The sequence below is a fragment of the Gobius niger genome (assembly GCF_951799975.1).
Source record: "Gobius niger genome assembly, chromosome: 20".
NCBI lineage: Eukaryota > Metazoa > Chordata > Actinopteri > Gobiiformes > Gobiidae > Gobius > Gobius niger.
In genome coordinates, this window is record NC_136871.1 from 1,160,345 (window position 1) to 1,172,499 (window position 12,155).

The 12,155-nt window shown below is 42.1% G+C and overlaps 1 protein-coding gene across 1 annotated transcript in view; it reads right to left on the reverse strand.

Moving 5' to 3' along the window:
* Positions 1 to 12,155, reverse strand: part of grip2b (glutamate receptor interacting protein 2b) — a 411,537-nt gene that overhangs the window by 102,405 nt on the left and 296,977 nt on the right. The window contains exons 3-7 of the mRNA XM_079579372.1: positions 7,065 to 7,200; positions 4,175 to 4,320; positions 3,882 to 3,968; positions 2,265 to 2,340; positions 2,000 to 2,145 (exon numbers count right to left, since the gene is read on the reverse strand). Of these exons, the coding sequence (XP_079435498.1) occupies positions 2,000 to 2,145; positions 2,265 to 2,340; positions 3,882 to 3,968; positions 4,175 to 4,320; positions 7,065 to 7,200 (591 nt within the window). The remainder of the gene's footprint in view (positions 1 to 1,999; positions 2,146 to 2,264; positions 2,341 to 3,881; positions 3,969 to 4,174; positions 4,321 to 7,064; positions 7,201 to 12,155) is intronic.

A 12,155-nucleotide genomic window follows, 5' to 3' on the forward strand; every position in this document is an offset into this window, starting at 1 on the left:
AATGGGTTGGCCAAAAAAGTGCTTCATATAAAAACACAGATCCAATACAATGGGTACTTTGGTCATGGTTTATATGTTTTTGTTTGTTTGTTTCAAGTCAATGTTTGGCTTAAAATGGCATCTGCTTTGGCTTCAGTTACAGAAATGGAATAATCTTTAATGGAATATTTTACTTTCATTGGGCCAATTGAAATGGCTAGTTTTAGTTGAGCATAATGATTATCAGCATCACATTAAACAGGACGACTGCACCAGGACATGGAATATTTGTGCTGAGAATAACACATTTGTGACTTTAAAATGCTGTTTAACATAAAATGATGTCTCTGTGGCCACAGGCCTGAACACAAAACTCAAGGGCTTCAGTCTGATTTAGTCTCACATATTTGAAGCCTTTAAGTGTGTTGTCAGTAAATTGTTGTATAAAGTTACGTTGGAATAGTCTAAATAGCTCGAGCTCCACCTTTCACTAGAACCAGGTTGACTCGTCTCCAAAGCTGCGCATTTATAATGCGTGAATCCAAATGCGCGCGGCTAATTAGCATCATTAATTCGGCGAAAATCGCTTTTGTCCCTGTATTGGCCTGATGGCTCAATTATAATAAATATGAGGAAAGAGAAACTTTGGAGGTTAAAACGAGGAGAGAAGGAGCTCCGTCTCTGACTCTGCACCATCCACACCTCACTCACCTCGGCCCCTGAGTATCGTGATACGTATCGGATCGTGACAGAAGTGGATCGTCCCAGCCCTAATGCTTAGGGGGATGTATGAATGGAATCAGCTTCCAAAGCAAATTATAATGAATATGAAGTTTAAAGATGATCGGGAGAAACATGTGCAGGATTTGTGGATTCTGTGATTCTCTTACAGACACTGGGTTTTGAACTGGTCGACTCTCGTTCTGAAAGATCTGTTTTCTTCATTACGTTGTTTTCCATCTGGAATGATCTTGTCAAATGTAAGTCGGTTTTATATTTTATGTGACATTTTTAGATTAAGTCCCAAGAAGAAGAGCAGCAGCTGCTTTCTGCCGCGAATGGGGTTCCTGATAACAAATAAACACATATTTTTTGTGGCAAAGGGTGAACTGGTGCATCCGGAGGAAACAAACACGGACCTGAAAATTCAAGCAGAGGCCCCGCCCGGCCCAGTGTGTTTGTTTTGTTTATTTCATAACTGATAAACATTACAGACACTGAGTGATGGAAATAAGGTGTGTGTTTACATAAGTGAAGAGGACACAGAAGACAGTTGATTTTAAGGTTTTATTGTTTGTTTTTAGAGCTTTGAATGGACCGGCCCCTCAGTACCTCACAGATCCACAGTTACTCTCCAGCGCTCTGAGGTCTGAGGTCCAGCTCCAGCTCGTGGTTCCTAAGACGAACCGTAGAACCAGAGGGGGCAGGGCGTTCTAAGCTGTGGGACGCTCTGCCCCCCCACATCCAAACGGCCCCCACCCTGGAGTGTTTTAAATCTCGTCTTAAAACCCACTTTTATTCTCGGGCTTTTAACACCGTGTGAGTTGTGTGGTCCCCTGTGTCTTTTATTTCCTTCTCTTTTATTGTTTTAACAATTTTATCAAACTTCTTTTATTATTTCATCTTATTTATGTTTTAAACTACTTTATCGTTTTAGCTGAATGTATAGTTTGGTTTCACTTGATTTTATTATGTTTATTTATTCTTTTTATTCCTATATTGCTGATTTTATGTGCAGCACTTTGGAAACACTTGTTTATAAAATGTGCTGTATAAATAAAGTGGATTGGATTGGACATTGTGCATGTTTTGAGCTGATGGAGGAAACCACTAACTAGGAACATGCAAAACTCTGCACTAAAAGACACAATCCGAGAATTAAAGCAAAGAGTGGCAACCCCTCGACCGCCCAGATACACTCCCGGCAGAACAAGAATGGCTTTAAGGTTGGCTCCTTCTTTAGATAAATGGCCGTAAAGGTGCCCGACCCAGTCAGATGGACTTTGACCCACAGCCTTACCCATGATGGTGACGTCGTACTCGATCTGGAAGAGCGCCTCCTGCCCGCACTGGGCTAACAGGCTGAGGGCGTCATTGTGGGAGCAGCTATGGAGGGGGACCCCGTCCACATTGAGGAGCCGGTCCCCGGGCCGGAGTGTGCCCTCCCTGGGAAACAGACGAGGAACAGAGAAAGGACAGGCAGGACTTAGTACTGCAGTATCATGTTTGACTCCTGAGGGTCTGATTCATTAGACATCACGATCATTATGTTTGGTTTGTCTCACCTGTCTGCTGGACCCCCCGGTCTGACATAAGTGACCACTAGGGGGCGCGTTTTGTGCCAGTCTTCATGAGTTCCACCTGAGAAAAAAGCACAAAGAATACAAAGTTACACCGTAGTTAGAACAGAAGGAAAGAGAGATGTGTTATTCAGTAGTTCATTAACTACTTCGGATATAAAAGATATAAAAGAAATAAAAGATCCCCTCCTGGAACCGCCACCTTAACGTGGTGGAGGGTTTGAGTGTCCGAATGATCTTTATTTATACAGCGCCTTTCACAGACATGGTCACAAAGCGCTTTACATGAGACAGTTGTACATTCACTCCATACTCGGTGGTGGTAAGCTACGTTTGTAGCTTCAGCGCCCCCTGGGGGAGACTGTCAGAGGCGCTTTCTCAACTACACCCGTCTGCGCCAACGGACCCTCTGACACCACCATACATTCACTCACACACATCATTCACCCCGGCCTGTTGTGCATGTTTTTAGTGGTAGGGGAAACCGGAGTGCCCGGAGGAAACCTACGCAGACACGGGGAGAACATGCAAACTCCACACAGAAAGGCCCTGTGCAGGTGGGAATCGAGCCCCGACCTTCTGGCTTCTGTGCAATGTGCTTTGGGCAACTCCAACAGCTGCCCCCACGACCCGCAACGAAAAAGTGGAAGAATATGGATGGATGGATGGATATAAAAGATTGCACAAACTACACCATATTGTGAGATTCTTTAAAGAGAAAAGTCCACACTACACGATTACAGAACAACTGTGGGTTCACACATAACGAGTGAGAATCGTGGAGAGGTCTTCATTTTCAGGTATTAACGAAAACTGCAAGTCCCTATGGCTAACTCGCATGAACTCTGACAACACTGTGAACCAGAACGGGAGCGATTTCATCCCCTAAACACTGTGTCTTAAACTCGCGACACACCACTTCCTCCTCCTGCTGCTCAAAATCAAAAGCTTAGATGTTCTTTGTGAAAATCTCGAGTTCATTTTAATGTTCTAACATCCTAATCTGAACACATTGTTGTTCAGTGTATTTCACGGCACATTTGTAATAATTTTGAACAAATAAATGTTGTAATTTGAACACAAATACAATTAAAATGTTTGCCTGCTACTTTACGACACACCTGTTCATGCCTCTTGAACCCACTGATGAGATCATTTTTTATATAATTGGAAATAAATTCAGGCGCCAAAGGGTCGTTTATGCTTAAAAAGTACCACATTGTTGTTGTTATGTGTAAACCTACATCATCACATTGGAAAAAATTGAAAAAACATGGAAAAAAATTGGGAAAAAGAGGAGAAATAAAGGGGTAGTTTGAAAAAGAAAAATGGGGAAAATCGACAGGCATTTATATGGTTAGTCTGGTGTTAGAAGTGATTTGCCTCAGGGGTCACACTGTTTTTAACGCAGGCTAGCTGATGCCATAGAAATGCACTAGCCTCGCACTAGCCTAGCGCCACGAAACTCTTCAAACATAAGAACTGCATGAATTACAACACTCTGGATAACGAGGAAATAAGGCCCTGTGTCAAAAACCCTGAAACATCCCTTTAAGTTGTCCATTATAAACCAAAGCCGAGGCTAAACCACTCTCTCGTTACCTCTCATGACGAAGCCGAAGCTGCTCCCCTCTTTGTGCAAACAGATGTCGATCGTCTTTGAGATGAGTCCTGAGCTGCTGTCGGGCGCTGAGTGATGAAAACACACAGAATACCACAGCAATACTTCATTATTAGTAAATATACAACACAGGACAGAAAGTAATAATGCGGCTGAAACGACGTCTGTGCAGGAAATGAAAGAGACGGAATCAGGCGGTGACATTCACAACTTATATTAAAACTACTTTCTAAATAACATTGGCACAGACTGAACGTGTAGTGCCGGTGTTTACCTGTGGGGGGCAGTTCGTACTCCACCTCCAGCAGCACTCGCTCGCCCACGTTCTTCAACAGGCTGATGATTTCTTCGTGCCGTAGTTTGGTCAAGTTTATCCCGTTCACAGACTTGATGTAGTCGCCGATGTTTAGCTGGTCACTCCTGCGGAAAAGAGGAGAAGTTAACCTTCCCCGGGAGCAAGACGGAAACCAGGATGAGAAGACGAGGAAAGCGTCAAAAAAGCACAGAAAAAACGACCAAAACATGATGGTGAAAGCTCGAAAAAATCCACGTGACAAAAATTCATTTTTGTTGAATTTTTGTCACTTTTTGGTTGAATTTTTGTCACGTTTTGTGTATTTTTTGTCATTTTTTGTTTAGTTTTTGCCAAAAATCAACAAAAAATCAACAAAAAATCAACAAAAAATCAACAAAAAATCAACAAAAAATCAACAAAAATTCAACAAAAATGTGACAAAAATTCAACGAAAATTCAACAAAAAAGTGACAAAAATTCAATAAAAATTCAACAAAAATTCAAGAAAAAAGTGACAAAAATTAAACCAAAAAGTGACAAAAATTCATTTTTGTTGAATTTTTGTCATTTTTTGTTTAGTTTTTGCCAAAAATCAACAAAAAATCAACAAAAATTCAACCAAAAAGTGACAAAAATTCAACCAAAAAGTGAAAAAAGTTCAACAAAAATGTGACAAAAATTCAATAAAAATTCAACAAAAAATCAACAAAAATTCAACAAAAAAGTGACAAAAATTAAAACAAAAAGTGACAAAAATTCAACAAAAAAGTGACAAAAATTCAACAAAAAAGTGACAAAAATTCAACAAAAATTCAACAAAAAGTGACAAAAACTCAACAAAAAAGTGAGACAAGTGAAAAGTGATTTGTCTTTGTTCAACCGCACAGCGAGATAGTGTTCAGGTGTTAGTCCTGAGCCGCTGCGACTGAGCCGTGCTGCCACTGTGGGCCGACCTGAGGAAACCTGCTGCTTCCATCTCCTCTGATCCTCTGTGACGGTGCAGCGCCTCCTGGGTTTGTCCCTGTTTCAGAGCGTGGTGTCCTGCACTGGTCAGCTCCACCTCCTCCTTCCTCTTCCTCCTGCGCAGCTCCCTCCGCTCCACAACAGTCTTTCACCATCTTCTGGGAAGAGCTTAGCAGTTACTCTGTTTCATTCTCCAGTGAAGGTCCATGAGCCAGAACAAGAGAAGGCATGTGTGGCTTAGCTGTGAGTCTCGCCCGGATACCTCCTCGTTTGTCCCTTCCTTGTTTAGCTGTAGCTCCTCTTGTGACGCCCCCACTGTGCTGCAGGTGTGGGGGGCTCTTTGTGCCTCTTCAGTGTCTCAGAAGGAGAAAAAAAGCTGCTTTTTCAGGACCATGGACTCCACCAAACCCCACAAAAACACGGCAAAGACCCACAAAAGTATCCAGTGAAACGATGTGGATCATAGAAAACACTAATGCAGTTTGCAGAAAAAGGCAAAAAAAAGCAGCTGTACCGAGAGAGAGGGAGGTTGCTGCTTGTTTACACGTCGCCATGACGAAAAAACGCAACAAAAGTTACACAAATATTATTGGATGACTTTTTGTGTAGTTTGTCCAATGTGAAGTCGCACTAAAACAAGTCACACTCAAGGCTGAACCCAGAGCGGACTCTGCGTATAAGTGACTAAACTGTTGCTTCGAGCCAGAGGCCGCTCTGAAGGTCCTACAGTTTTATTGCACATATCCTTCAGTATTCAAATCTGAAGTACCACACACAACTGCACACTGGAACATATTTAAAGAGGGGGTGTTCTGCTTTTGTCAGTCCCATAGCACCAGTCTATATCCCACTACAATGATGACAAACCTTCTGTTGGTCTGTAAATGCAGTAAAAAAAAATTACAAAAATTTGATAAAAAATGTACAAAAAATTACCAAAAAATGACAAAAAATGGACAAAAAATGGACAAAAAAACAAAACAAAAAATTACAAAAAAAAAATTACAAAAATGTGACAAAAATGAGTTGAATACCCAACAAAAAAATGATGGAAAAAAAATCTGACGTGAGGAAAAAGATCCTCTCGGTTCAGGCGGGAGTTAAGAGGTTAAAGAAGGGGTGTTCAGCTTTAAAGAGGGGGTGTTCTGCTTTTTTCAGTCCCACAGCACCAGTCTATATCTCACTACAATGATGACAAACCTTCTGTTGGTCTGTTAATGCAGTAAATCAGAATAACTGCCTTGTATAAAATGTCTCTCTCAAAATGGCTGTAGTGAATGTCTTGAAATAGGCCTCTGTCTCTTTAAGAACCTCTGAGCCTTTAGACACGCCCCCTCCACACGCTGTCTGTGGCATCAGTGGGGAGGGGGTTCTGCTGAGGAGCAGTGGTTGGTTACTCGGCTGGTGACCAAAGCTCGGAGGCGTCTCCAGGAGGTGGGGGCGTTCCTAGGAGGACTCAGGCAAACCTATACCTAAAATGGCCGCCATCAGAGTTTTTACAGATGACTCAGAAATACGTGAATGTGCCAAGGCAACACTTCAGCCATGTTTTTAATGAGGGAGTGACAAAGTCCATTTTGCAGAATACCCCCCCTTTAATGAAATCCTGGTTAATTAATATAGGCAATTAATATTACCTACATCTATTTCTGTGTGTGTGTTCAACCGTGTGCTTTCTTTACAACATCTCAAAGGAGAAGTTAAAAAAGTTAACAAAAATAACATTCATTTTTGGACTCTGCCCAAGAGAGGCCAATTATAAATGACATTTCCTTTCGTTTCGTAGATAATACAAAAGCACAATAGCTGTACCCGGGCCCCAAAGTCAAAGCACATCACTACAGTTTAACCAGTGTGTGAAGCCGGCCGCCCCCCCGTGCCGCCCCCCCCCCCCCCCGGGCCTCACCGTGCCGCCAGCCCGCCCGGTCGGAGGTTGGACACCCGGGGCTTGCCGTCTTTGTCCGTGCCTCCGGAGATGGTCAGTCCCAAAGTGCTGCCTTCTTTCTTCACCAGCTCCACCAGCGTCACCCCCCGCAGCGCTTCTAACCAGAACATACAAAGCACACGGGACACGGCACAGACAATCACACACAGGACGGGACGGGGGGGGGGGGGGGGGGGGGATACGGGTCAATGCACGGCTCAGGTTTCTGCTCAATGACAGTGTGTTTCTGCAGCCTGACACTCAAAAGGACCCGACTCTCACTATTCTCACTGTCAAAACATTTTTAAAAACTGAATATTTCATGAATTTGCGGCGTGTTTGATCCAATCAGCAGCAAACACCAGGGCCGCGCAGAGATACAGAGGGGCAGGGGCTCCGTAATCAAAGGGGACCATAGATACAGACGGCATCTCGTCATAGAAGGGGGCGTGGCCTCATCGAGGGGGGAAATAGAATCTTTTGGGAAACACAATTTTTCACTCTTTAAGCCATTTTCTGGTGGAATATAAACTTACTTATCACATACAAATAAAGTCAGGTGTAAATCGGGCCCATGTGGATATTTTCTCACAGCAGATTGTTCAGTAGAAGAGAAAAAACGGCAGTTGTAGCTAGGGTTAGCTAGCAGCCAGAGGTGGGAGACTCGAGTCGCAATTTTCGGGACTTGAGACTGACTTGACCAAAACTGCAAAAAGACTTGACTTGACTTGGGACTTGCTGTTTGTGACTCGAGACTTAACTTGGACTTGAGGCCAGTGACTCTCAATGACTCGCTGTGACTTTATAGTTTTTATTTATTTGAGTGAAACTGTCGAAAGATCAGGATTCATTTTGTAAAAGCGACGCATCTTTGTTTACATTAAAAGTTTTCTAAAGACAGTGAAGAGGAGGAGATTTACGGACAGGAAAACGTTTGAAACAATGGGCTGGACCTACAGCGCAGACGGAGCCTCCAGAACCACCATGTCAGAGCTGATTCATCTACAGGAATCTCGGGGCTTTTCCATGTTTTAATTCGATCACACAAAGTTTACAGCATTTAGAGGTTATTTTACATCCGCCACAGCCCAGTGACAGCGGGACTGAAGGCTGCGCAGAATCTACTACTGAGCAGGGGCGAATCCGAGTATACAGGGGCTGGGGCAGCACAGGGGAACCACTGAGAAAAACTGACAGAAACTAACAAAAATAAAAAAAATGTTTGATATTTATATTTCACACTACAAGGAAAAGCGGCTCATGTTTAAAAGACTCTTTCATTTTGTTTAAGCCCCCCGGGCCCCCTTCCTTAAAATGCTGTCCCAGTAATTTTGTACATAGACTATTTAAAATACATATGGTTTGAATTTTTTGGTGTTTAAATATTAATTAGACTTTAAATCCAAATACATGAGATTTTAAAAAGTTTGATTTGAGCCTAAATTGAAAATCGCTGTATCTTGAGAAAGCACTTGTTATTTTCAAGATTAAACACATGAAAAGTCGACACGCTGGCGTTTGTGACTTGACTTGACTTGACTTGACTTGACTTGAGCCCATGACCGATTGACTTGGACTTGACTCGAGACTTTCATTTAGTGACTTCCTCCCACCTCTGCTAGCCGCTAGCATTAGCACGTTGCTAACATGAAGCTTCCTGTTAGCATTCTCCGTTTTTTATGTATTTATGGGCTGTTGAACCACTTTGCTCCTCCCCATGTCTTTGTATCTTTATTTAGTATAAACTATATTCATATTTCAGCGTTTGTTAAAGTAGTTTTTGAATAATTAGAGAAAGTTTAGATTTTTTCACAATTGTTTTCCCCCTTAACCGTTTTCAAACATGACCATATATGGGCGTCTGTATCTATGCCCACTCCCCACTGCACATCACATTCATTTCAAATCCTTTGTTTTTTGGGGGGGTTTCAGTTCAGTTTATTCGGTCAAAATTATGACAAAAGATTTACATTCAGTTAAGTTTACTTCTTCATAACATAACAAACAAAATGACCGAAAAGGTACAGGCTGAAGCTAATGCTTATTTTACCTACTCTTGTTTTTTTTTTTTTTTTTTTTTAAACTTACAGTAATTTTGTTAAACTTTCTAACATAACATCAGACATTCAAAAGGATTTTATTTTATTATTGTTTTTTTCCTATTTTTTTTTAATTATTTTTAAAATGTAAAATTTAAATTTGTTATTTATTTATTTATATTTTTATTAGTTTTATTTTTATTTTTTATTTTTTATAATTATTTTTTATTTTATTTTATTTATTTATTTATTATTTATTTATTTTATTTGTGTTTTATTTATTTTTTGCATTTATTTATTTTTTTTTCATTTTTTTTCTTCATTTTTTTCATTTTTTCCATTTTTTTCATTTTTTTTTTTTTTATAATTATTATTTTTTTTTATATATATATATTTTTTTTAATATAAATTGTTTTTTTATTTTTTTTATTTTTTTATTTATTTTTAATTTGGCTACTGATGATATCTATTTGAATTCTGATGTACTTTTTATACCTTTTTTTCTTGTGCACAGATTGACTGAAGTGTGGATCTCTTTGCCGACGGCTTTTACCTCCAATAAAGAAAGTCGTGTGTCGTGTGTTCTATGCAAAACGTGAGTCATATCAAAAGAGAAGCTGGATCCTGCCCCTATAACACGTGGGGGTGTCACACATTACTAATCCATCGCCCTGAGACTCTCACTGATGATCGGCTCAGAGGTGCTCGTTTACATAAACCTCTGCTCTTCAGGAAAGTACCGTCTGAAGCCTGAAAACCTGTTTCCAGCGGAGAAGGAGCTCGGGGTTTTATGAGCATCCTTCCGTGGACTAATATAACCTGATAACATTCGCTCTGGAGTGGCTCCCATCGAGGTCGTTTGTAAAAAGGAAGAGGTTTTGAGCGGAGCGTGGGTCGAGAGCGGTGTTCAAGTGGGGAATAACAAAAACAATATACTGCTAAAGCGATGTATGCAGACTTTTCAGGTTGGTTTTGTCAGACACTAAGGTTAGAGATGTTAACCTGTTAAAGCACTGAAATATTTGTTTTTGTCTCAGTTCTTGGATCTTGGCGTTTGGTCACATTTGAGCCCCGCCCACTCTGAGTCTCTGTGATCTGATTGGCTTCAGAGTTAGACTTTAGGTCAGACACTGTGTGTTACAGTAACACGACGCTACAAGTGTGATCTTTATTTTGAACAGAAAGTCTCACTTCAGTCACAGACCCACAGGTGAAGAAGGAAGTCATGGTGAATCTGCATTAGATCTTTCATATTTCTGCTGGATTTAAGAATAAAACAGTGCAAGTGTGAAAACCCATTGTTTATAATATAAATGAAGAACAAAAATCTCTCAACTGTATCTGCTGTAAAGTCATGTTTGTCTCATGTTACAGAAGAAGCTCATGAGGTTCATTTCTTTGACACAGTTTCTATAGTAACTGTTTCCTCCAAAGTAAAAGTAGATCTACCACAGTCCTGTCCACATCTGTCATGGTCCACCAGGACCCACCACGACTCAGAGGAACCGGGACACACATGACTTTACATCAGATAATATTTAAGGATATTTTTTAACCATTATTTGCATCAATGTTGTGAATGTCTTTAATAAGGGTAATTATAATTATAATTTCCTTTTTATTTGATTTCCTACATACTTTAGTTTTAGACTTTACAGCTCATGTATAAAGTTGTGTCCAAAGCAGAAGCTCCATGACTTCCTTCTTCACCTGTGGGTCTGTGACTGAAGAGCAATGAGGCCTCAGCCTTTTTACATAAAGTAAAGGCCACAGTATATTAGCCTCATGTTACTGTCACTCATGTCTGACCTAAAGTCTCACTCTGAAGAAAGTCAACTCACATTTACACTGAGAAGGTTGGAAGGCGCCCCCTGGTGTCACCTTGCATCCAAATGCCCGGAACATGACGGCGCGTCCTATACGGGATCAGGTATTTTAAGAGGTTAAAGATCTTTTACCTTTACATGTTTCAGCGCCATCTGCAGGCCGTCATCAGAAGTATCACCGGCGTGCGGTGACGTGTCGCTTATCAGCTGTTCTTACTTCCGAGGCGTGACCAGTCTGACGGTCCCAACAGGTCCCACAGACTGGCCACGCCCCCTGACGGTCTCAACAGGTCCGACAGACTGGCCACGCCCCCTGCTGCCCGGTGGATTCAGGGCAACAGGGGGCGTGGTCATTGGAAGAGGGTGTCCCAGGTGTGGCACGGTTGATGGTGTCGGTGCTTCTTTTATCCAGCGTTTGAATTTGTTGGTTTCCGATCCAATGACCCGAGCCTCGTCCCGGTCCATGATGTGGTTGTTTCTTTTGGTCCAAAACAGCTGACTTTAAATTCTCCTGTTCTGCCTTTTCTTTTTTTGTTCGTGTGAGTCGTCCCCTTGTTTCTTTTTCGCATTCTGTTTGGTGTTTCTTTTTTCTTACCACCATCAACCGGGACGAGGGAGCGTTTCTCTTGTCCCACACCTGGAACACCCTCCCCCAATGATTACAATACTGGCGTGGCCAGTCTGTCGGACCTGTTGGGACCCTCAGGGGGCGTGGCCAGTCTGTCGGACCTGTTGGGACCCTCAGGGGGCGTGGCCAGTCTGTCGGACCTGTTTTAGACCGTCAGGGGGCGTGGCCAGTCTGTCGGACCTGTTGGGACCGTCAGGGGGCGGGACCAGTCTGTCGGACCTGTTGGGACCGTCAGGGGGCGTGGCCAGTCTGTCGGACCTGTTGGGACCGTCAGGGGGCGTGGCCAGTCTGTGGGACCTGTTGGGACCGTCAGGGGGCGTGGCCAGTCTGTCGGACCTGTTGGGACCGTCACACTGGTCACACCTCTTTAGTAAGAACAGCTGATAAGTGACACGTCACCGCACGCCGGTGATACTTCTGATGACGGCCTGCAGATGGCGCTAAAACATGTAAAGGTAAAAGATCTTTAACATCTCTAACCTTAGTGTCTGACAAAACCAACCTGAAAAGTGATACTGGAACACAAGTAACACAATGAACGTTACGAAGTTCAATGTGTGCAGAGCCAAAGAAACTACAG